Genomic DNA, 26,823 nt, shown 5'->3' with positions numbered 1-26,823 from the left:
GTATGGTACTTACTTTTTTCCCTTTTTGATGGGGTGTTTTCTTGCTGAATCCTCTGAGTCTTGTTGAGTCTCAGACTCAGAGGTAGAAGTGTCACTGTCAGTAGCTGTTTCTGTCTCCGAAGACGATGTTGGACTCGCCTTCCTTTTTTTTGTTTTTTTGATTTCTTGTTTTTTTTCTTTTTTTTTCTTTTTATTTCATTTTTTCTCTTGCTCTTGTCTCCGCCATCTTCACAATCCCCTGAAACATGAGATATTTTAGCTAGCAGCATTCAGGTAAATAAAATACAAGCAACATATTATGTTTACTTACCAAAGTTTCTTCTCTTTCTGCAGTCATTCTTTCCACCAACTGCTCCTTAGTCCAGTTGGCAATCCAAGGCTTTGGTGGTCTTTCAGCCCTCTTCTTGCCTTTGTTTTCAGAAAGATGGAAGTATATTATCATGAGGGCAAAGAGGCAGCCATCAATTGCCTTCTTCTTCTTCTCCTGGTAGTCTGTGATGCCTTTGATCAAGAACGTCAAAACATGCCCCCCCCCCAGTTTCTCTCCGATATGCCGTCCATCTTAAAAATTGGGGCGAGGTGCACGGGCGATATTTTGTTTATCGTCGTTGGCAAAAGGAACGCCATCTGTATGTAGAGGATGAATATCCTCTTGAACATCAGGCGTTCCTCTTCGCTGCCAACGCCTATTTCCATCATTTCATCGGTAAGACTTTTGAGGGTCTTACCCTGGAATCTTCTATAAATTATTTTGTCATCATCAGAAAGTTGCTTATAAAGTTGCTTATACTCAACTTTCTCAGGAAACAGATTTCCTACAAAAAAGAAAACAACAAAGTATCAAAATCGGTTCAAAAACACCCAAGCATCAACCTTAAATATACCCAAGCATGAACTTAATATACACCTATAATTTTGAGCTAGTTACCTGTTGCATTGATGCCAAGCGCATCACCTATTGTCTTTGGTGTTATTTGGAAAGAACCATATCCTGTCTTCAGTCTGTTCTCCCCAAGTTTGAAGTTGTTTGCCAGTTCCCTTAAGAGTTGGTGATCCACCCTTAGAGGTGGGACGTGCATCAACCCACCAAATCCGAGATCCCTGACAATTGCCTTCTTCTCCTCAGTCATGTTTCTGAACTTATCACTCAGGAGATGTGTGGCACACTTAAGATCCTTTGTTTGGTTTCTTGCTGCCATTTTGTCTGAAACAAAAAATACACACAAATATACACCCATTAGTAACAGTAAGATACACCTATATGTAAGAATCAGATACACCCATTGATAACAGTGAGATAGATATTATTCAGATACATTCATATATATCAGTCAGATATCAGTCAAACATGCTTCAATATCAAGCAACATTACAAGGTCTAATAACAGTAAGATACACCCATATGTAAGAATCAGATACACTCATTGCTAACAGTGAGATACACCCATTGATATTATTCAGATACATTCATATTTATCAGTCAGATATCAGTCAAACATGTTCCAATATCAAGCAACATTACAAGGTCTAATAACAGTAAGATACACCCATATGTAAGAATCCGATACACTCATTGTTAACAGTGAGATACACCCATAGATATGATTCAGATAAATCCATATATATCAGTCAGGTATCACTCAAACATGCTTCAATATCAAATTAATTGAGATATCAGTAAGATACACGCATATATGAGTCAGATACACCCATTGATAACAGTAAGATACACCCATATGTAAGAATCAGATACACCCATTGATAACAGTGAGATAGATATTATTCAGATACATTCATATATATCAGTCAGATATCAGTCAAACATGCATCAATATCAAGCCACATTACAAGTTCAAGCAGTATACAACCCCCAATCTACGGAATAAACCCCCAAAAATCAACAACAGTAGCAAGAGAACTTAGAACAAGAATGTAGAACGACGTAGAACTTAGAAGAATGACGTAGAACTTAGAACAGTGTAACAAAGAAGCAAGAATAATAGCACAGTAAACCCTAGAAGAACGACGTAGAAGAAAACTAAAATATACAGTAATCTTAATGAACTTACGTTGAGTGTTGTTGCTTCGTTTTCTCTTCAGATTCTTCACGGAGAGTTTGATGTTGTTTTGATGGAGGTTTCGAACAACGATTTGTATATTTTGAACTTTGATTTTTGCTCGAAAATGGGAGCGTTTCCTTGTTTTCGAAGCGTTTTGAGAAGTGGAAGAAGTGGAGGAAGTGGAAGAGTCTGCCATACGTAACTGTTTGTGTTGAGCGCGTGATTTTGACGCGCCATGTTATGCTTCCTTATACGCGTGTCTTCGATTTGGGTTGGGCCAACTTGGATGCTTGGATACTTGTATGTGTAGCAGGCCCGTAAATAAAATAAATCAATAAAAAAAGAAAATAAAAAAACAGACATGTATATATCTTCCTAAAATAATTATATTAGTTAATTTAATATACTTGTGTATTTATTAGTTTCCATTCTTCGTTTATTTTTAGCTATTAAATTGATAAATTTTTTTTTATTTTTTTAGTGTATTTGACAAATTTTTAATAATAAAAATAAAAATATTAAAAAATAAAAAATATCTTTTTTTTAGAAGTTATAATTATATTTTTTTAAAAAAATTTAAAAAAAAAGATATTTTTTACATAATATAAATATGAATAAAAAAGTGTTTTTATTTTATTTTATCAAACATATTAATAAATAAAAAGATCTTTTTACATGAAATATCTAAACATAAAATCACTTTTATTTTTGTAAAAGAAAAAATCTTTTAAAAAAGATCTTTTTCGAAAATACGTCCAAACAAACCTTTAAAATATTACAAAATTGAAATAAAATCCAAGAATTTTAATGATAAGTATACTTAGAGCACTTGTTAATAATTTAATAAAAATAATAGACACTAATATTTCTACTAATTCACTTTTTTCATTTATTAAATATATATAAAAATAATAAAAATTGAATTAATTGAGATGATAAGTGATTTATAATTTAATTATTCCTAGTTAGAATAGAGTTGTCATCTCTATTTTTTCATATTTCATTTTATGTTGGCTTTGAATAATTTAATAAGCCATAGTATGTATTTTTATTGGTAAAGATTCACAGTTATTTTTATATAAAATTAATAGTTGAAAATAATTAGATGATGATTTAGTCAAATTTATCAAATCATCTAACGATTCTTAAATATCAACTTTATATAAATATAACTGTACGTGAAATTTTCGCTTTTTTTATTATTTATTAATATTTTTCAGTTAGAGAAAAATAAAAAGTACAAATGATAAAAAAAAATATGGTTTTAATTTTGGTTTTATAATCTCCATAACCACTATAAAAATTCATCATTTAAAGTTGTTCTAGCAAAGACAAATTTGTGTTCTGAATTTTTACAAAGGGTAAATACTAAATAGTAGGTGATTGCAATGGAGAGAATCCTTTGCAAACCTTCAAATACAGAGGAAAAGACGTCTTGACCAACAAAAGGGTGCATCCACATTTGGATTTTCCTTTTGAGGATCCAAAATATGATCGTGAAGTGAATGTAAGATAGTGCTTGGTTGAATGTTCTAATCTAATCATATGGCATTTAAAATATGAATGTTGCTGACTCAGAAAGAATAAAATGAATGTTAAAATATAGTGATCTGTTGTAAACAGCTTTGATGAGAAGAACTTCCCAACAAGACTTAAATTTCATTTCAATCGCAAATTTCCTTTTTATATACAATAGGACTTACATACATTCAAACTGATATGCTACACAACCAGAGTATCATACTTCTCTTGTATCCATAAAAGTTAGTTAGTTGTTGGCTTTGCCATAGCTTCTTGGGAAAGGGATAACATCCCTAACATTGGTAAGACCAGTTATGAAGAGGACCATAAGGTCGAACCGCAGAGTGAAACCAGAATTCTTGGCAGTTCCATTTCGGTGAAGATCAAGGTACCATTCGTACTTCTCTCGCGGCAAGACCAACTCGTTGATTCTGACATACAAATGCAGAAAACGAGAAAAAAAAAATATTTCTTATTCAACAAGAAAACAAGCAAAGTCATCAATAGAACTAATACAAACTGCCACCTACAAAGAAACAACTAATTTATCATGAGTTTGGTTTTGTGTACAATAGTACAAAAACTCAGAACCAGAAGACTTTGAGATACTGAACTTGAAACCAAAATTTCAGTATACTACATTACTACTTACAATTTTCATACAGCCACTTAGTTTGTGAGTTATTTATCCATATCATGTATATATCAGAGGGAGTTGTGTTCATTTTTTTTATTCTTAAATATCAAATTGTCAAGGATGGCCACAACATAAAGGATTACTGACTTTAAGGAACTTTTCCCAATTCTATTTTTGAAAGTGTAGCTGATGTTAGAACAGTTTTCAAGTTTAAGGACATGAAAATTGTCATGTCTCATATCAAGAAAGTAACATTAAAGTTTTGCCTTAAGCCCTTCTTGTGGTTTTGAACGAATTATTGAGGAACAAGAACTCTTTCACATTACTTGCTATTAGAAGACATAACAAGGTAAGCACAAATTGTTATCCTAAATAAACAAATGAACAGTACCTGGAATGTATAATGTTAATTCGTTCCTCATTCTGGCTACCTGAAATTATTGTTCCAACCTGCAGATTGTTGTGCATGTAGAAGTTGTTATTCTAAAACTTGAACGCACAATACTAGAGTAGAAACATGGTCCAACTGTCAAGCTCCATCCAACATGGTTAGATGGAGAATATGTGATAGTTTAGCATGGAGTATAATAATAGCTATATTCAAATAACACTATTCCGAACTAGTCTGATAAACCCTAAATCCTGCTAAATAAGAATATGTCTACATATCACATTAACAGTCGCTTTTTTGCAGTACCTTTGGCACAACCAGATCAAATGCAGCTACGGTTCTTCCATTATCATTCAGGCGACAGTAAAACGGCTTAGCTTCTTTCGGATAATCGTATATCATAACCGGCTTCTTGTAGATGGTGTCCACTAGATAGCTAAAGAAAGACATAGAGTAGTAAGTAACAAAAATTTAAATTGAATGCAATGCTTTTGCTTCCATTAGAAATCAGCAAAGTCTAGAATATGATTATAACATTAATGTACCTTAAGTGTTCTGCAGTGAGTGCAACACCTGATTTGAAATTTGTTTCGAATTTCTTATCTTCAACCTGGGAGCACAATTAAAACAAGTAAGAAAGAAAATCTCTTGTTTTCATCTCAGCATTTAGAAGTAGCAACTACCTTTCTTAGAATATCTATGACTTCATTGTAGGAAAGCATTTCAGGAAAACCTGATGCAGTCTGCTGAAGACGAGTGAAGCAGGCGTTGTCAATTCTTTTGGCAATAAACTTCATATCTTCATGGCATGTTTCCAAAACATACATAATGAGGTGATTGAAATAGTCACTAGCACAATTCATGGCATCCTGCAAGCACCACAAAGTACAATGTGCTATCAAATGACAAAAGAAGCCTCCAAATCAGAATATAAGAAAGAATTAGAAGTTTACAACTATTAATTAAAGGGACTATGACTTGAGAACTTTGTATGTTATTTTAAATATGTAAAACTGCACTAATTTGATGCAAAAGTATAATAAATTTTTGTCATATTTATATTAAATTAAGGTTTCTTAATGAGCAACTTCCATTTTTTTTACTCTCAATATCATTCTGAGAAGGTTGCTATATATATAATTTTCTGTGGCTGTTCAGAAGATAAAATTCAATTCTGTAAAGAAAGAAATATAGAAATTCTCTGCTTGTTCATATTTAATCATAATCCAACCATTGTTTTTGCTTGTCTCAATTTTCCCTATTATTAACTTTGGAGATACAGCATATATAAATTATTTCTACTCTAGCAAATTTCATCGGGCTGGATCAGCTACTTAGAAGGATGGCTAATAATTCTGTATATATAAGTAATACTGCATTCTATGGATTCAGATATTGAAATGTTAAATAGATAAATGATATGCAATAAACTGAGTATATTATAAAGCAGTGATATAGAGAGGAAAAAATGTTACCCGCAACTGCGAAAAAGCCATTTCAACCTCAACCATCCACATTTCTGAAGCATGCTTGGCCGAATCTGTTTTATCTGCCTGGAATCTTGGTCCAAATGAGTAGACATTTCCAAGAGCACATGCATAACTCTCCAGATGCAAGCGACCAGAGACAGTCAAGAACAAATCTCTAGAAGCATCAACCGCCTCATCCTTCGATGATAAGGATTTTAAATTTTTCTTCTCTATGGCTTCCAACTGTGATACCAGTTCATTTGTTTTTCGCAGATCTTGAACTGCAGCAGCCAGAGCTTCCCTATTGCTCTCAGTCCTTTTCAAAGTTTCGACTATATTGCTCTTCTCTTTAGCAGCTGCCTTCACAATATCAAGGCTAACACCATCAGTCTCATGGATAGTACTAAGCTTCTGCTTGTCAGCTTTCTGTTCCAGGCCGGTCACCTGGAACAATTTGCCAAATCCTTCGCAGTCTGTGGTGGTTATAATTGGTATTTGCACATCAAGGAATCCTTGACCATTGAAAAATGAGTGGGTTGCAAACGACAGAGCATTGCGAATACGCATGACAGTTGCCACCTACATGTCATTTAGTGAAAAACAAAACAAATTTAGTCTTAACTTCTCATCATTTTTTAAGAAATAAATATATGATTGTCATTCCTATAATTAGGATGCAATGAGCAACCATCAATTTTATTTTATGGTTAAGGTGATAAGGTTCTATACAAATTGAGTTAATTCAACCAACTACCCATGTCACCTGTCAAGAAATCTAAGCTAACTATAGATAATCAAGATGAATAGAATGAGTAAATATCAAAGTGATTATGAATTTCACCGTTGTTGTACGCGGTCGAAACTGGGGAAAGTCCCTTAACATCTCCAGTGGAACTCTCTTCTTTGATAATGGATACTTGTCAACATCTACTGTCCCAATGTGAAGAACTTTGTCAGCTTTGAGCTCAATGACATGCTTTCCCTCTTTTGCTGGTCTTTCTATTTGACCTTCGACTAGTATACAGGTTCCAGTAGGCAAGAGATTGCTGGGTTGAGCTACTGAGGACTCAACAACAACCTAAAAGTTTGTGAATGAAAATGAGAGCCATGAAAACTAGTACAAGTTATAACAACTAACCAAGCCTATCCCATTAGTAGTTAGAGTAGCCATTGTCAGCTTAAAAAGTTATGATAGGTATACTTATTTATTTTTAATCCGAAACATTCATTCATCATTTTTCATGTGAAACTCTTCAATAGTCACAAATTATCATTTAGATTTTATCCTAAACGACATAATCATTTTTGTTGAGAACACAACAATACACTTGGCATTGTAAGAGTACTTAAAAGTTTCTCTTATCTTTAAAAAACTAAATCCTTTGTTTGATTAGTTGGCTTCGTTATTTATTTTTTTAATTAATAAATATAAAATAAAATAAATAATAATTAAAAATTACAAAATTAGATAAATTGAAATTGTTCTTAGACTGATATTTTATTGTTTTTCAAATAATATTTGACAAACTCTTGGGACCATCAGTTTTTTTTGTAGTTTTAACTATCATTTGATTAGTACAAATACTAAGTTCTTTTCAACAAATCAATTTTACCAATTTATGTGTGTAAATTCTGAAAAATATAAGTATAAATCGTATTAATTCTTTGTGTTCAAAGTTTAAACTTCTGTAAATATATATACAAATTATTATTGGCCAAAGTGTGGATCTAAAATGATAATATTTACTGACTATCTAGCATTTTTCATAATATTTATAATTAAAATGTTAAAAAGAACTAAAGAAAAATACCTGAAGGCTAGCTACGCAGGAACCATCAGTGATGAGGAGATACGCAGTAGAAAGCTGCGGCGGCGGCGGAGTTGCAGGCTTAGGAGGCGCGGACTCGATCCTCTTGCGAGAAGGAGCATGCGAACGCCCGTAACCGCCCCCTCCGAAAACCTCCCAAATAGATCGAATAAGAGGAATCCGAGACTGAAGCATCTCAACGCACGATATATCCTTATCTCCCTTCTTCTCACGATCAATAAACCTCTCTTCGTGTGGCACAGAAGCCGCCGGAGCTGGCGGCGGTAACGGTTTCTGAACCTCCTTGGAAGTCTTCACCCAACCGCCAACCACGACGCGCTGGCCTGCGAAAGCCCGTCCGCCGTCCTGGCGGTCCAGGAGCGTCTTGAGGAGAACGCGGTGCGAGTATTTGAAAGGGAGGAGGGACGGTTGAGGTTGAAGCTGAGGATCTTGTTGACGAGTTATGATGGCCATTGTGATTGCGAGAAATTGAAAATGGCGAGAAATAGTGTGTTGCTATTGCGAGAAGTGGGCATTGTGGTGGGTGATATAGTTTGGGAAGATGCTTTGCTTGAGAAGGGTTTTTCTTTTTGGAGTTGGGTTTTTGGTTAATGAGGTTTGGGGGAAGAGGAAAGGGATTGTTTGGTTTCATGAGCAGAGAAGACGTGGGTGATTGTGGTGGGTTTCGTATTCTTTCAAGTTCGGTATTTTTGGCGGGATTTCGCCTTTCTTTACTGCTTCCGTCCAAATCTCAAACCTTTATTTAATGAGTTTTAATCTTTTTTGTACCTACTATGACTATAATCAGTGCTTAGATGTTTTTGAGTTCAAATTTTGCTGCATCACCTTATTCTTTCTAAAAAGAGTTAATAGTTAAAATTCTTCTTAAAAAATTACACGATAATTAATTTGGTGCTAAAAATATTAGATGATTTAAACTAGTTTTTGAAAAATATAATTGTGAGTTAAATTGATCATCTTATTAATTAGATAATGACGTATTGCGATAAATATTACGTATTATAAAAATAATTTAGTCATGTTATAATTATTGATAAGTGACATATTATGTGTGTCATTTTCTATATCATTAATTTATATAAGATTAAAATAATCTTTAAAATTTTAGGCATGAATTATTTTTATCTCTAAAGATTTAAAAAGTGAGTTAAATTAATCCTTAAATAATTTTTTAATTTTTTTTTCAAAAATTTTAAATTTTATATTTTAAGTATTTCTTAACTTTACTAATTTTATCTCCATTTTATCATTTTTTATTAAGCAATTTTTTTCACATGAAATGATAAAAACTAATGTATTATTAATTGAGAAATTCTTCACATACAAGCGTTTTTTTATACAAGTCTTTACAAGTGCACATTCTTCTTCTTCTTGGGCACGTTCTTCTTCCTCTTCTTCTTCTTCTTCTTCTTCTTCTTCTTTTCTTTCGTTTCTTGCCTTCTCTTTCTCCTTCTTCAACCATTACTACACGTTTTCACTGCACCTTCTTCTTCTTCTTGCTGCACGTTCTTTTTCTTTTCTTTCGTTTCTTGCCTTCTCTTTCTCCTTCTTCAACCGTTACTGCACGTTTTTACTGCACCTTCTTCTTCTTGCTGCACGTTCTTCTTCCTCTTCTTCTTCTTCTTCTTTTTTTCTTTCGTTTCTTGCCTTCTCTTTCTCCTTCTTCATTTATGTGCTTTTTTCTCTATTTTCTTTCTTCGTTATTCTCGATTTCCATTATTTTTTGACATCAAGCTCTGAAATCGTTTTTGAAGAAGAAGCAGCAGAAGATGAGAAAGAGAAAGAGAAAGAGTTTTGAATTATGCATAAGGTGTACTTCAACAAATTTTGAGTGTATTTCTTAAATCCTTTAGGTGTAGTTTTTGTAATCCTTTGGGTGTATTTCTGTAATTATTTGGGTGTATTTCTATAATCGTTTGGGTGAATTACTGTAACCGTTTGGGTGTATTTCTATAATTCTTTGGGTGTATTTCTGTAATCGTTTGAGTGTATTTCTGTAATCGTTTGGGTGTATTTCTGAAGTTCCATTATTTTCAAATTTTTTAAGAAACTCGTTTTCATGGAGGAAGAAGAAGAAGAGTCGTTTATAATGCATGGTGAGTAGCGCGCTTTGAAAACAGGAAAATGGTTGAATAACGTGCGTTTATTTACTCTTGAATGTGGAAGTGTAATGCGTATTTTTTGTTGGGCTTGTACCAACTTGTAAGACTTGTAAGTCAAAAAGACTTGTATGTGTAGCATGCCTCTTATTAATTTTATATATAATTTTAAATATTTATATTTAATTATTTCTAATAATTTCTAATTACCAATAATTAAACACAAAAAGTACGATTTTGGTCCCTAAAGTTTAGCGCCAAAATCGATTTCGTCCCTCTTCTAATTTTGGATTTAAAATCGTCCTTAACGTTTTTTTTGTATTAAATTCGTCATTTTTAATAAAATTTTTAATTTAATTCCTAAACTACCCCTATTTTAATAAAAAAATAAAATTTTAAAATAATAAAATAAAACACGCGTGGGGGTGGGGGAGGGGGAGGGGGAAGGGGAAAGGGGGGGAGGGTGACCGCCGCCGCCTCGCGAGCCTCGGCCGCCTCGCCGCCTTCGCGCCTCGCGCGCGTCGCCGCGCGAGCCTCGCCGCCTCTGCCTCCTCCTCCTCCTCTCATCTTCGCCGCGTCCGTGAACCACCGCCGTGCCCTCGCACCTCGCCCTCCTCGCCGCATCTGCTCCTCTTCGCCCTTATTGCCGTGACCTCCTCCTCCTATGCTCCTCCTCCTCTGTTGAATATTTGATTTGTTGAATCATTGTTGGTTTTGAGTTGTTGGTTTTCATTGATCTCTGTTTATTATTTGTTATTGTGTTGATAGTGGTGGTGGTGGTGGTGGTGGTTGTGTTGGGGGGAAGGGGTGGAGACGCGGGCTGGTGGTGGAGGTGGGGGGAAGGGGAGGACGCGGTGTGGTTGGAGGTGGGGGGAAGGGGTGACTGGGGGTGGGAGTGGGGGGGAAGGGGAGGCGGGGTGAGGGTGGAGGTGGGGGGAAGGGGAGGACGCGGTGTGGTTGGAGGTGGGGGGAAGGGGTGACTGGGGGTGGGGGTGACTGGGGGTGGGGGGGAAGGGGAGACGAGGTGGGGGTGGAGGTGGGGGGAAGGGGAGGACGCAGTGTGGTGGTGGTGCTGGGGAAAGGGGACGCCGGGTGGTGGTGGGGGTGGGGGGAAAGGGACGCAGGATGGTGGTGGGGGTGGGGGTGGGGGTGGGGGTGGAGGGAGAGAGGAAAGGGGAGGGCATTTTTATCCAAAAAAAAATAAAAAGGACGATTTTAATACAAAAAAAAAACGTTAAGGACGATTATAAATCGAAAATTAGAAGAGGGACGAATTCGATTCTGGGGCTAAACTTTAGGGACCAAAATCGTACTTACCCCTAAAATTAACAAGTACCATATAAGTGCATTTACATCAACAATCAACAACAAAACTCAGAATCCATATTTCATATAATTATAATTGCCAGTGTCGACGGCAATAGAAAAGGTGGGGTAACTACTGACGGTGGCTACTAGAGCTGCTGATGATAGGTTGAAATCTGAATCATGTATGGTCGTACAAGCAAGGAGATGGCGAGTGAGTTATTGGGTTTAGGTCAGAGTTGCTGAAAATTGTAAATTGAAAAGAAAACTTGAACGACATTATTTACTGTGCATATCACCGTCTACAAACTAAATCGGATCAATTCTTGTGATTTACTAATTAACCGTCAATTCAACCGATTTTTTATTATTTTTTGCCAAATAATTTTTTATGTCAACAGAATTGGCAAAAAAAAAAAAAGATTTTCGATTAATCCGGTCAATTTTGTTCGATTTTTAGAACCATACCCAAAACCCTTAAATGACTAAGAACTAAGGTCCTAACTAGTAGAAAAAGCACTTCTCAAAATTAGGAATGACAATGGATATTCATGAGGAGGGGATTCACTCTCTGTCCTCATTTAGTAAAATGCTCCCCGTTTCCGCCCCATCTTTGTTATGGGTCCCCGTTTATTTTCTTCTTGAAGGAGGCAAATATCCACAGATATTCATAAATAATTTGATATTATTAAGTTTTAATTTGTTTTTTTAACACAATTATAATAAAATTCTATATAATTTAACCAAATATATTAAATCAAACATAATTTAAATACACATCTAACATAATAACATACACATAAAATTTTAATATATAAATTAAAATAAAATAAATTAGAGTTACTTATATATATACAAAGACATTTAAATAAATTTTCTTTTGTAAGATTTTGTGAATCTCTGTAAAATGGGTACCTCAATCTATGTCCCCGTCTCTTCATGAGGGCAGAATTTTGTCTTAGTTAAAATTTCATATTTCTGTAAATTTTTTCGTTGCGAATATTCGTAGGTGCATATTTTTTTGCCATTTCTATTCGAAATGAAAAAAAAAATCCTGACAAAATTTCTCTCTAAAACTCTTTAGTTTATTTTTTTATTTTGTCGTTTGTATTATTATTAATTTTTAGGTAAATTGAATAATCCTTAATTTTAAATATTATATTACAAATTTATACATTCACCCACACACATATATAACTATATGGATTTTTATTTTTCACTATATAAGTAAACTCATATTTCAAATTCGGATATAGTTTTATGGAGGCCAACAAATCCATTATTATTTGTGCCAACCTGAATCTGCCTTTGTATTACTATATACAGTCTTTGCCATTCCCAACACGTTATATTACCTATTTTTATTTGGGTTGTAAAACAAAAATGGCATTTTATTTGGGTTTCGAAAATGCCTAAATGAATCATTGCAGTGTGCCGATGGCCAACAAGTCATGCATATGATAAATTTTTATATTTTATAATTAAATTTATATATTATTTTTAATTTTATATAAGTTTTTTCATGTTAAAAATATTAAAATTGATAAAATATTTTTTTTAAATATATAGTCAAATATTTAATTAAATTTTTTTGTATATAATTTTAATTTACAAATAAATATTTTGTTTATTTTAATATTTTTTATATTAATAAAAATTTAATTATAAATTTAAAAATATTATAGAATTTAATTAAAAAATATAAAAATTTAATTATAAATTTAATAAAATTATAAAAATTATAAAAATTAATTAAATAATTAAATCAACTTAAAAAGAATATTTATATTGTTATTAATTAATTATCTGTATACTATGCTCTTGGTAAGTGATTGTCAACTGTCAAGATTAAATGGAAATATAAATAGAAAATAGTCTTTATATTTTTTTAAATTTATTTTGAAACGAAATTTCCTTCGTGTTTAGTGAAAGTTCTAACTTAAATTAAGGATAAATTACTCAAATAAAATAATTAGAATTTAAAATAATGAGATTGTAACTTTTTTTAAATTGAAGACGCGATTGTAATTTTTTATATATATATACAAATTGCTACTGATAGCAACGGATTCAAAATTAATATAAACCGCTATTTGGTTTATGTGAAGAAAGGCCAAAACAGAAATTGCTATATGCAGTTAGGGGTGGCAATATATACTCTACTTGCGGGTACCCAATTCGATCCTACCCATTCGGGTAGGGTTGCCAACCCGATCCGCAGCGGGTAGGGTAGAGTGTGGATAGGGTTTTTGTGCCGGTCGGGTAGGGTGCGTGTTGAACTTCAATCCTACCCGACCAACCCGCACTCTATATATGTTTATATTATATACTTATATAAAAATATATTTTAAGTGGATGCTAAATCAAAAACCTCTCACTAAATGCAAAAAATCCTTAGTCACTAAAAGAAAATCATTAATTGATAATTTAATATTTTTTTTACATAAAAATCAGTTCTAGTTTAAATTATCATCAAATTATATAATAATGTTGTATATTTTTTTAACCCGCGGGTAGGATTGGGTACCCGCGAGTTAAGAGCGGGTAGGGTTAGGGTTGGGATATTCTCAACCCGCGGATAGGGTTAGGATTGGATCCAAACCCTACCCTACCCTACCTATTGCCACCCCTATATGCAGCGGCAGTTTCTAAAGGAATAGAACAAAATATAAACTGCTATAGACAGTAGCGGTTTATATGAAAACAAAGGCTAGTGTAAACCGCTGGAGACAGCAACGGTTTACGTATTGTTGCTGATGCAGGAGCATGTATCTTTATGTTTCTTTCGTTAATTAAAGTAGTCTAGTTTAGCATATATTATTATATTGTATTATGAGTTAGTCCACATCGTCTGAGTCATGAAGGTTCCTCCTCCCCTACTAATATAAATATGCATATGTACCCCTTTTATTTATAAAGTTGAGTTGATTGAGTTATATATTAAATAAGTTGTGTGCTTATTTTCCTAGAAACTCTTTGATAGTAAGAGGTGCATCTTTGGCTTAGCCAACCAAGGTGGATTCTTGGCTACTTTCACCATAGTGGGGTTGTTAACCTCGACGTCCCGGCATCAGTAAAAAGCGTAGAACAACTCAAGAAATTGAAGTGGAGGAATTATGCCGTCAAGTTAAGGAGCTGCAAGAGCAACTTGCAAAATATGAAGCCGTTCAACATAATCATGGAAACTAGACTGAAGACAGTCCTTCTAGTGAAGAGGATAATACAAATCCATTTCATTATTCTTCTTCATCTGAAGATTTGTCCACACGAAGAGCACGACACAATGCGACTCACAAAGCTAAAGACTCAGGAATCAAAATTGATATTCCTGAGTTTGAAGGGAGACTCCAACAGAGTATTCGAGTTAAAAGACATTCCAGATGACAATTGTGTGAAGCTTGTGGCGATGAAGTTAAAGAAGCATGCAACAGTATGGTGGGAGAATCTCAAGCGTCAGCGAGAAAGAGAAGGAAGAAGAAAGATCAAGACATGGGATAAAATGCGTTGTGAGCTCAAGCGCAAGTTCCTTCCTGAATATTACAGGCAAGACACCTTCATCAAATTTCATAATTTGAGGCAAAAGTCATTATCTGTAGAAGAATATATAATAGACTTCGAAGAGTTGCTTATGAAGTGTGACATTCAAGAGTCTGAAGAACAAATAATTGTTCGTTATCTTGGAGGACTGAACACAGAAATTATTGATGTCGTTTAGCTGCAATCATATTGGATCTTGGATGATGTCATTAGGATGTCATTAAAGATTGAAAAGCAAAGAACACAAAGAAATAACACTCAGTCGCCAAAGAACAAAGAAGTCATCCTTGATGTTCAACAAGAAATGAAGACAGGATCTTGTAAAAGCAACAAGGAGCGTTGATCATCAGGTAAGAAATACTTCAAATGTCAAGATTTTGGGCATATTGCTGCTGATTGTCCAAACAGAAGGATTATCACTCGTGTCGAGGAAGAGGTTAATGAAGAACCAATTCAGGAGTAAGAGGAGGAAGGTGAGGTTGACTATGCTACTGAAAAAGTTTCAGCCGATTGTGGAGAAGTTTTAGTAGTTTGTCGAAGCTTGAATACTGCAAGGGTAATAGAAGACGAGAGTTGGCGACGCCACAACATCTTTCACACAAGATGCACTGTTGAAGAGAAGGTTTGCAAGGTCATCATAGATAGCGAAAGTTGTGAAAATGTTGTCTCAAATTATATGGTAGACAAATTGAAGCTTCCAACCAAGTTACATCCCTTACAAGTTGCATTGGTTAAAAAAGGAGAATGAAATTAAAGTCACAAAGTGATGTTTAGTCTAATTTTCCATTGGAAATAAATACAAAGATTAAGTGTAGTGTGACGTCATCACAATGGACGCATGTCACTTACTGTTAGGACGTCCTTGGCAATATGATTGTCAGGCTATTCACGATGGTTTCAAAAATACTTACTCCTTTATCAAAGAAGGCAAGAAGATTGTATTAACTTTATTACAACATATAGATGGTCAAAAGAATCAAGCTGAGCTATGTCTTTTCACATCTTTCAAGACTAAATGTTGAGTTAAGAAATTAACTAAATTAATTAATGATGACAAACATTAATTTATTAGGCAAATTAACTAATTAGTTTTGATTATTTTGGTTGAAGTGATGCAGGCCACAAATTCAATATTCAGCTGCAGCCCAAATTGAATGAAATTAAAACAAGGCTGGTGGACTACAAATAAATAGAAGCCCAAAGAAATACAAAGTAAGGAATCAGACGGGTCAAGCAAATCAAACCTGACCCGACCCAAGCCCGATTTGATTTCAGCAAGCTAATCCCTCCATCTTGCTTCCAAAGCAACATTCACTTTTTCCTATCTCAATCAGATATCAGAGAAGTGAGAGAGTGCTTAGTTCCTAAGCTATTCACATAAGAAGAAAGAAATAGAAGGTTAGGCAAGAAAGGTTGAGGTCAAATCAGCAAAATCAAACCAAATCAAGCTAAGGCAAAGGTTAAAGGTAACACATTTCCTATTGCATGCATATTGCTTTCTTCTCCTATTCCCAACTCTCTGCCAAGTCCGAAATGGGATACATGGGAAAGATGATTTCTGTTCCTCACTGCTGTGCATCTACGGTCACAAGTGTGTCTTGGGACCAAGTTATTTTTCAAGGGCCAAGATCTGGGTTTACCATTGAAGATATTTGTTTCTGCTTTCCTATGGATTTCGGTCAACAAGAGAAGGTCAGAACAAAATTTTCTATTCTGAGGATTAATGGGAAAAAGTGAGATGGTGGGTTGGTGAAGCACAAGGCTCAAGAAGTTGACCTAGGGATAGCAACCCAGCAACATGCAAGGAGATAAAAGAAGATTTTTTCTTCATTCAGAATCAAAGAGAGATAACCAAGAGTATTGAAGTTTTGTTCTGTGAATAAACTCTCTGAAGAAGTTCATCTACTTAGATAGTGCTTTCTTTCAAAGAAGCATTCCGCCAAAAATAAAGAACTGAATCAGAGACATGCAAATCTGGTTTATCACATAACAAAGAGGCTGTTGAAGAAGTCAATCTCCTTCATGTTTTACAAATTGTAATTTACTTTTCAATGTTTATCTTTCTGTAATTTCTGGAGTGAAAAGACATATTGAGAGAGCTCAAGTAAAAGCCAAATGAGTGAAAGAGGCTGAGTGATAAACTTGAGAGAAAAGCCTAGAGTTATTTTCAGATTTCTTTAGGTGAGTTTGTGTCTTGTATCTAGTATCAGTGAGGTACTCCTTTCTTAGTTGGGTGAGCACTAAGAGTGAAGAGTTAGGTATTAGCATAGCCAATGTCAAGTTAGGTTAGAACTTGAGTGTGAAAAGATTGTGTCAATCTTGTGGAATTGGTGTATGTAATACTTTAACTATAGTGGAAATTCTACCACTGTTGTGGTAGAGACTGGACGTAGGTTGCATAGCACAAGGCAACCGAACCAGGATACATGACGGTGTTAGCTTTTCTCTTCTCTGCTCTGTTCTGTTTTCTGATATTCATGAGACAAAATGAAATTGTCTCATAAATTTCCGCTGCTGAGTTCAAACAGAATCAGAATTGAAAGTTTGTTTTAAAGGGTTAATCCAGTAACATCAAATAAGGTCATAGATTCAACCCCCCATTCTCTAAGCCTTCTACAACCTTCAATTGGTATCAGAGCTAATGTCTCAAGAATCAAGCTTCACTGCTTGGAGCAAAGATCCAATGGCGAACAACTTGTGCACAACCACAATTACCTACACTCTCATTGAAGGCCAATCAAACAACCGGCCTCCTTTCTTCAACGGGAAGAACTATGCCTACTAGAAAGAGAGGATGGGGATCTTCATCCAATCCATTGACTACAATATTTAGAAGATTGTTGTAATTGGTCACAAGATCCCAACAAAAACAAGTGCTGATGGAGTGGTGACTCCAAAAGAAGAAGCTGAGTGGAATGAAGACGATAAGAAGAAGATGGAGCTGAATGCTAAAGCAATCAACCTTCTTCACTATGCTATCAGCTTTGAAGAGTACCAAAAGGTGTCTAAATGCAAGACAACCAAAGAAATCTGGGAGAAACTTCAGGTTACACAGGAAGGCACTAAACAAGTTAAAGAAACGAGGATTGATATGCTGCGAAAAGAGTATGAGATGTTTAATATGAAAGATGGAGAAAACATTGATGAAGTGTTTGAGAGATTCTCAATCATAATCAACAACCTTGATGCTATGGGTACAAACTACTCAGAACAAACCCTAGTGAGAAAACTCCTTAGAAGCCTCACAAAAGAATGGGAAACCACTGCCACTGTCCTAGCCGAGAGCAATAACCTAAGCCCTATAACTTATGATAAGTTGAGAGGAAAACTCATTGCCTATGAAACCACACACACAAACCCGGACTCAAAGAAAAAGGGAATAGCCCTCAAGTCAAAAATAGAATTAAAAGAGAGTGAGTCTAGTGATGGTATTTCAGATAATGAGCTTATATTTTTTGTTAGGAGATTTAGAAGGATGATGAAGAACAAGGGCAAGTATAAGGGTTCAAGCTCAAAAGGAACACAAGATGGACTTGAGCAAGGTGACATGTCATCATTGCAAGGAGGCTGGACATTTCAAGCTAAACTGTCCAAAGCTCAAGAAAGAGGACAAAGGAAAGAAAGAAAAGAAGAGAGTGCTCATGGCAGCTTGGGAGGATCTTGAGAACGACTCCAATGAAGAAGAAGATTCTGAAGGTGAAGATAAAACCTACTTAATGGCTGGAAATAATCACTTGATGAGGTAAATTACTATGATTTGTCTATAGATGATTTACATGCTATTATTGATGATCTCACTCTAAACACCTCAAAACTGCTAGATAAGTACAATAAATGCAGATCTGAAAAAGATGTGTTAAAAGTTGAAAATGATTTTTTAAAAGAAAAAGTGAAGAAAATTGAATGTGCTTTGGACATTATTGAAGAAAACAGATTTCTAAAATCTGAACTTGAAAAAGTAAAAGGAAAGCACATTGTGGATCCTTCTCAAGAGTTAATTACTGAAAATGAAAGATTAAATGATTTGATTAAAAGGCTGAATGGTAACTTAGCAAAATTTGCTCAAAGTTCTAGTAACTTGGACAAATTACTTGCAAGGCAAAGACCATTGTTTGAAAAATCTGGTTTAGGTTATATAACCAAGGAAAGTGCAGTTTTTAATGATTCTTCTATGAAATTTGTGGCTTCTTCATCAAATACTAAATCCACATCCAACAAATCTGGTATTGGATATGTTCTCACATTTGAGGAGAAATTTGATGAAGTTTACACAAGTGAAACTGAGCCTTCACCAAGAACCGAACCTACTTCAAATAGGTCAAGTTTGGGGTACATTTCAAAAAATGAGGTTGCCTTCAAAAAACCATCATTTTACAACAAAACCTCATCTTCGAAAAGCCCAAAAGTTTTCAAAAAGTCTAGTGAAAATGCTTTTGCAAAGAGGAATAAGTATAACAAAAATCAGCTTGTCAAAAAAAAATGCACCTCCTCCAAAAACCAAAAAATTTCAGCCCTTCAATCATTTCCAGCATGGTAGCTCATCTCAATTTCAGCAACATGCATCAGAAAATCATTGTTTTAATTGCAAAAAATTTGGTCATTCATATTCACAATGCTTCATTGAAAAAAGAATTGTAGGAAACCAAATTTACAATGTTGTGTATGATTTCAATGCACTTGGGCAGCCAAGATGGATTAACTTCAAAGGATCCAAATTAATTTGGATACCTAAGGTTACTTGAAGTATTTCATGCAGATTTGCCTAGCATCCAAGAACAAAAAGGATATGTGGTACTTGGATAGTGGATGCTCAAGGCACATGACTGGAAGGTCAACTTACTTCATCAAACTAAACAAGTATGATGGAGGTTTTGCGACCTTTGGAGATGATGGTAAAGGTAAAATAATTGCTATTGGAAAAGTAGGTAATGAATACTCTACTTTCATTGATGATGTATTTTTGGTATGTGGATTGAAGTACAATCTTTTGAGTATAAGTCAGCTGTGTGACTTAGGATATTTAGTGACTTTCAAAAGACTTGAATGCTGTGTTGTAAATGAAAAGACTAATGAAGTGCTTTTTGTTGCCAAGCATTGCAATAATGTGTATGGACTTACCTTTGATGAACTAAAAGATCAAAATGTAGCATGTTTTCATTCTAAAGAATCTAAAAAGTGGCTATGACACAAGGGATTGGGCCATAAAAGTATGTTTCAAATAAACAAACTTGTAAAGAAAAGGGTTAGTAAGAGGTCTTCCTTTGATAAGGTTTGACAAAGACATCACTTGTGATGCTTGCCAAATGGAAAAATAAACAAAAAGTTCTTTTAAACCAAAGGAAGATATCTCTACTAAAAGGCCACTTGAGTTGCTACACATTGATTTATTTGGTCCAACAAGAACTCAAAGCCTAGGTGGTAAACATTATGGTTTAGTGATTGTGGATTACTATACTAGGTTTGGTTGGGTTTTATTTCTTGCACACAAAAATGAAGCATTTTCGGTCTTTGAACCTTTTTGCAAGAAAATTCAAAATGAAAAAGATTTAAAGATCTCTTCTATAAGAAGTGATCATGGAACTGAATTTGAAAACCATTTGTTTGAATCCTTTTGTGAAGAATTTGGAATATCTCACAACTTCTCTTATCCAAGAACACCACAACAAAATGGTGTTGTGGAAAGAAGAAATAGAAGCATTCAAGAAATGACAAGAGCTATGCTTTGTGAGAGCAATGTTCCAAAATTCCTTTGGGCCGAAGCGGTTAACACAGCTTGCCATATTTTGAATAGAACTATCATAAGGAAATTTTTGAAGAAAATCCCTTATGAACTTTGGAAAGGTTACTCACCAAACTTGGACTACTTGCACATCTTTGGATGCAAATGCTTTGTTCTTATAACAAAGATAATTTGGGAAAATTTGATCCAAAGGCGTATGAGTGTTTATTTGTAGGATATTCCACAACTAGTAAAGCGTATAGGGTTTATCATCAAGATGCTAGGATTATTGAAGAGTCCATACATGTTATATTTTGTGATACTAACTTGGTGCAAAGTGTTTTGGAAGATTGTGATACAGGGATCAAGCTCAAAATGATGACGATACTGCACAAAATCATGAAAATGAAAATTCTGGACAAGATGAACCAGAAACAGCAGGTGTAGAAAATTTAAGAGACAATTCCATTTTGTCTCATGAATCTGAAGGAGATCCTGAAACTAGCAGTACCCAGAATCCCTCGGTAACTGAATCTGCCTCCAAGTCCACTAGACCTCGTGAATGGAGATTCTTGAAGAATTATCCTGAGGAATTTGTCATTGGGGACGTCTCTCATGGGGTTAAAACTCGGTCTTCAACTAGAAAGGCAAATGAAGGAACAAACATTGCTCTTCTTTCTCAAATGGAGTCTCAAAATGTCAAGGAAGTCCTTGGTGACCCTTCTTGGGTGAAGGCAATGGAAGATGAGCTTCAAGAGTTTGAGATGAACCAAGTTTGGACATTAGTTCCAAGGCCGAATGGAAAGAAAGTGACCGGCACCAAGTGGATATTTTGGAACGAGCTAGGAGAGGATGGTAGTATTGCAAGAAACAAAGCAAGGCTAGTGGCACAAGGATATGACCAAGAAGAAGGAATAGACTTTGATGAATCCTTTGCCCCTGTTGCCAGAATGGAAGCCATAAGACTTCTCTTAGCTTATGTTGTGTTTTGTGGTTTTAAATTATATCAAATGGATATGAAATGTGTATTTTTGAATGGTGTGATAGATAGAGAAGTGTACATGGAACAGCCACCTGATTTTGAAAATAAAGAGCTTTCTAACCATATTTTCAAATTATCAAAAGTTCTCTATGGTTTGAGGCAAGCTCCTAGAGTTTGTTATGAGAGACTTAGCTCTTTTCTCTTGAAAAATAGTTTTCAAAGAGGCACCACAGACACTATTCTATTTATTAAGAATTCTAATGATTCTTTCATTCTAGTCCAAATATATGTTGATGACATTATTTTTGGATCAGCCAATGAATCCCTTTGTTCTGAATTTGGGAAACTCATGACAAGTGAATTTGACATGAGTATGATGGGTGAACTTAATTTTTTTCTTTGGGCTGCAAATTAAACAAACTGAAAATAGTATTTTTATTCATCAAGAAAAGTATGCCAAGAAACTAGTTAAGAAATTTGGTATGGATAATGCCAAACCCATGGGAACTCCCATGCACCCTAATTCAAAATTAGACAAGGGAAAAACTGAGAAAGATGTAGATGAGACTAGGTATAGAGAAATGATTGGCTCTCTTATGTACATAACCTCCTCTAGACCCGATATTGTGCTAAGTGTTGGAATGTGTTCAAGATTCCAATCTAAACCAAAAGAGTCTCATCTTTCTGCAGTTAAGAGGATCATTAGATATATTTATGGCACATCCAATTTTGGTCTTTGGTATCCTAAGATTGATGATTTTTCTGCAGTTGGTTATTGTGATGCAGATTTTGCCGGTGATAGAGTTGATAGAAGAAGCACATCAGGCTCATGTTGCTTCCTTGAAAACTCCTTGAATGTTTGGTCAAGTAAGAAGCAGCCAACAGTGGCTTTATCCACTGCAGAGGATGAGTATATAGCTGCTTCTTCTTGTTGTTCTCAGCTTATATGGTTAAAAACACAGCTTACTGATTACAAATTAAATGCTAAAAAATATTCTCTTATTGTGTGATAATATGAGTGTCATTAATATTTCTAAAAATCCAGTTTTGCACTCTAGGACTAAACATATTGAAGTGAAATTTCACTCAATAAGAGAACATGTTCAAAAAAGGGATATTATCATTCAATTTGTTAAATCAGAAGAGCAATTGGCATATATTTTCACTAAACCACTAGCTGAGGACATATTTTGCATGCTTAGGACTAGTCTAGGAATTTTAAGCTATGATTCTTTGTTTGAAAGCTGTTGATATGTCTGTTGGAGCTTTTGTCTCATAAACAGGTATGAGACAATTATGGACAAGTGAAGAACCTTCTCTTTAATCAGTGTTCTCAGGCCTTGTTGCAAGTACAGAGTCATCTGGGCAAACTTTAAAATTCAGATTCTTGGTGGTCCAAATATGTTTCCTTAAAATAAACCACCTCTGGGCCCAAAATGAGTGTTACATTGTTCACGTGTTACTTTTATTTTTGTCTTTTAGTGAAAATGTTTCATATTTTTATTATTAATCTGCTTTACTTTCTTTTTGAATAAAAGTAAATCATCTTTGTGAGGTCAAGTCTTTGAATAATGATTTCTATGAAGGGGTTATTGCTCATCACATCTTGTGTCCAAATTTTCTTGTTGATTTACCTAAGCTAAAAATGAAAGGTTTTTTGTTGTTGAAAACTTGAAATTTCTGGACTGGAATCACTCTTTTAAAATCAAAAAGCCAGTGTACCCACTTTTAGTCAAGGAATTTTATGCAAACATGACTTACCATGAGGAGACTATTCATTCCTATGTAAAAGGCAATGACAAAATTCTTAATAATGAAACCATCAGCGATTCTTTGAAATACACTGATGTTGGTGCATGCGCCTATACATTTGGAAAATAGGATGAAAGGGTGTCTCATATCAAAGGGTGTCTTACACTGATACTCTAGTTTTGTATGCTATTCTCACAACAACAGAAATCTCTTTTGCTTATTTAATGGTTAGATATATGTTTGATTCTGTTCTAAGTGAGAAAGATAAAGCCCTTCCTTATGGCATGATCTTAACTTGTATTTTTGAATATTTTGGTGTTGATTTGTTCAATGAGTCATATGAAATAGGCACTCTTATCTAAAAGGAGGTGGTTCAGTGAAACAGCAGAAAAAAGGGACCCACTCGTTCTGAAAGAGTGGTTCTTGATGAAGATGATGATGACTATGAACCAGAAGACATTTCTCCTCCTTCTACCACGGGTACTTCAGCCTCCACTGGACAAAAATTTGCTTTATATGAGGTCGTTAAGGATCTGGTGCAGGAGTTTGTCTCACAATCAAATCACATGATTGCCATGAGCAAGGAACAAAGGAGGCTAGCGAGCAAACATGAGAATTTCTTCCGGAAATCAAGAGATAGAGTGGCTGTGTTCATGACGTTCATTGACAACCTTCAAAAGGATGAAGACCCTGCCACTGATGCTGATGAGGAAATTGATTCAGAGGGAAATACTTCTGATGCTTAGAATTGTCTCATCAAGTTGCTGCTGACTGCTCCTCTTTTGTTTCATAAAACCTGTCTATTTTGATACTTTGGAACTTATGTTTGTTATTTTTGGATGACTGTAATACCTTAACAACTGATGCACTTACTTTAAATTAATTTGGTGTTTTAGACTGTGCATTACCTTTTCTTGCAGAATTTAAGGTGCTGTTTTTATTGGTCTTGCTTAGGTTCCACTCTTAATGACAAAAGGGGGGAGTAATAGCTGCTGAATGCAGAAAGCTAAAATTGATTGCTGCTAATAGTTTTGAGCATATAAATTTTGATTTGCAATTGTGCTCCTGCAGGAAATGCAATGACATGACAATTGGAACTTGCTTTCATATTTTGTTGGTTTGCCCTTGATTAATCTTGATGATTTAATTTTGTTGCTGACATAATATGCTCAGTATTGGGCTGGATTTGTAGTGTTGATTGTTTAAACTCCCTAAGTCAAAATAATTCTGTGTAGCTCTTTATGATGCTCTCTATAATTAAATGCAAACAGGAAAGAAGAGAAGAGCATAAATCCAGGGGGAGCTAACTTTGAAAAGGAAAGGGGGAGCAATATAAAAGCAAGCAACATCATTCAAAGGGAAGTTTCTTAATCTTACTAAAATTCAATTCCTTTTGATTAATGTTAAATTATGTTTGTCATCAAGGGGGAGATTGTTGAGTTAAGAAATTAACTGAATTAATTAATGATGATAAACATTAATTTATTGGAAAAATTAACTAATTAGTTTTGATTATTTTGGTTAAAGTGATGCAGGCCACAAATTCAATATTCAGCTGCAGCCTAAATTGAATGAAATTAAAACAAGGCTGGTGGACTACAAATAAATAGAAGTCCAAAGAAATACAAAGCAAGGAATCAGACGGGTCAAGCAAATCAAACCCGACCCAAGCCCGATTTGATTTCAGCAAGCTAATCCCTCCATCTTGCTTCAAAAGCAACGTTCACTTTTTCCTATCTCAATCAGATATTAGAGAAGTGAGAGAGTGCTTAGTTTCTAAGCTATTCACAGAAGAAGAAAGAAAGAGAAGGTTAGGCAAGAAAGGTTGAGGTCAAATCAGCAAAATCAAACCAAATCAAACTAAGGCAAAGGTTAAAGGTAACACATTTCCTATTGCATGCATATTGCTTTCTTCTCCTCTTCCCAACTATCTGCCAAGTCCGAAATGGGATACATGGGAAAGATGATTTCTATTCCTCAGTGCTGTGTATCTACGGTCACAAGTGTGTCTTGGGGACCAAGTTATTTTTCAATGGCCAAGATCTGGGTTTACCATTGAAGATATCTGTTTCTGTTTTCCTATGGCTTTCGGTCAACAAGAGAAGGTCAAAACAAAAGTTTCTATTTTGAGGATTAATAGGAAAAAGTGAGATGGTGGGTTGGTGAAGTACAAGGCTCAAGAAGTTGACCTAGGGAGAGCAACCCAGCAACATGCAAAGAGATAAAAGAAGATTTTTTCTTCATTCAGAATCAAGGAGAGATAACTCAGAGTATTGATGTTTTGTTTTGCGAAGAAACTCTCTGAAGAAGTTCATCTACTTAGACAGTGCTTTATGTAACACCCTACCATACAGAGTCTTATGCTTAAGTCATAATTCAGAGATGGCAAGGTATTACGACCTCTAAAACAAAAATTTAGTACGTATAGTAGTATGAATAATTGATTATAGCTAGGAGCCTTTGTAGAAAAAGGGATAAACAAAAACCGTAACTCGAACGCGCAACACTCCGATCGATAACGTAACGAGCAAAGGATAAGCTAACGCAAGATCACATATATACAAAGGAGTGTCAAAAACAGGAATATTAAGACTCAAAATCCGGCCGCGAAGATAACCGGTCCGAGCATAGTAATATATACAAATAATAAAATAAGGAAAACCCCAAAGGAAACCCAAAGGGACACAAATACAGAAAACCTATTCTCCAAAATCCCCTCTATAAGGAGTCATCACAGTTTGTATTATTTAATGGAGATAAAAGTATCTAAACAAGATATATAAATCAAAATAGAGTCCCGAGAACAAAGGATCTTCGCTAATCCAGAAGTCTCCAGCATGCCTCAACGAGAAGCCTCGCGTCCTGCATCTGAAAACCACAAAATCCGCATGGGTGAGAACCAGAGGTCCCCAGTACGGTAACAGCTTCCACATATATAATACATAATAATAGAGGAAAGCCGAAGGCAATCCTAGAACTTCCTCCAGGTAATATCAAAGCTTATAAACAAGTTAAACCGTAAGTGGCAACTGACTAAAGATCCTTCATTCTAAGTAATACTTCCCTTTCCAATTCCTTCAGACCTCCCAACCACCAGCAGGAGTATAATATAGCAAACACAGTTATATCAGACAAGAGATTTACAAATAGGAACAGATAAGGCATTTAGGCAATTAGCAAGTAATATGCAGTCAATAGGCAATCTCAAACAATTCATGTAGTATGCTTATGATGCATGCCTGTCCCTAGTGGCTGATGATATCATCTGTCGGTTATAGAGCCAACCCGACAAGTCCTAGTAGCTAACCATTGGACTGTCCCTCTGTCGTGCATCCCCAACTCGAGTTATACTCATCATAAACTTGATCATAATCATGATCCATATCCATCACCCTTACTGGTGAATATTTATCCATCACCATCACTGGTGAATATTTACGGGGGCGAGCTCATCCGGGCCTTTCACAGTGCCTGGCCACACTTACGACATTGGGTTAACAGAGCTTCGAGTCTCAACCTGGA

The 26,823-nt window shown here is 35.0% G+C and overlaps 2 protein-coding genes across 2 annotated transcripts; both read right to left on the bottom strand.

The window, feature by feature from the left end:
• Positions 1-534: 534 nt before the first annotated feature.
• Positions 535-2,256, bottom strand: LOC148543719 (uncharacterized; the record flags this gene model as incomplete). Its single annotated transcript, XM_088498679.1, has 3 exons — positions 2,070-2,256; positions 929-1,204; positions 535-815 (listed from the first exon to the last, which is right to left on the bottom strand). Coding segments are annotated over exons 1-3 (744 nt in total), but the record flags the coding sequence as incomplete, so codon positions are not given.
• Positions 2,257-3,641: 1,385 nt separating this feature from the next.
• Positions 3,642-8,542, bottom strand: NS2 (asparaginyl-tRNA synthetase 2). The gene is made up of 8 exons (XM_016321966.3): positions 7,890-8,542; positions 6,920-7,156; positions 6,085-6,657; positions 5,293-5,478; positions 5,155-5,219; positions 4,916-5,045; positions 4,610-4,668; positions 3,642-4,012 (listed from the first exon to the last, which is right to left on the bottom strand). The coding sequence occupies exons 1-8, from the start codon at positions 8,358-8,360 to the stop codon at positions 3,829-3,831; spliced, it is 1,905 nt and encodes a 634-aa protein (XP_016177452.1). The 5' UTR covers positions 8,361-8,542; the 3' UTR covers positions 3,642-3,828.
• Between the last annotated feature and the right edge of the window lie 18,281 nt (positions 8,543-26,823).

This window comes from Arachis ipaensis, chromosome B9 (assembly GCF_059453495.1).
Source record: "Arachis ipaensis isolate K30076 ecotype BB chromosome B9, ASM5945349v1, whole genome shotgun sequence".
NCBI lineage: Eukaryota > Viridiplantae > Streptophyta > Magnoliopsida > Fabales > Fabaceae > Arachis > Arachis ipaensis.
This window is presented reverse-complemented; position numbering and strand designations above follow the sequence as displayed.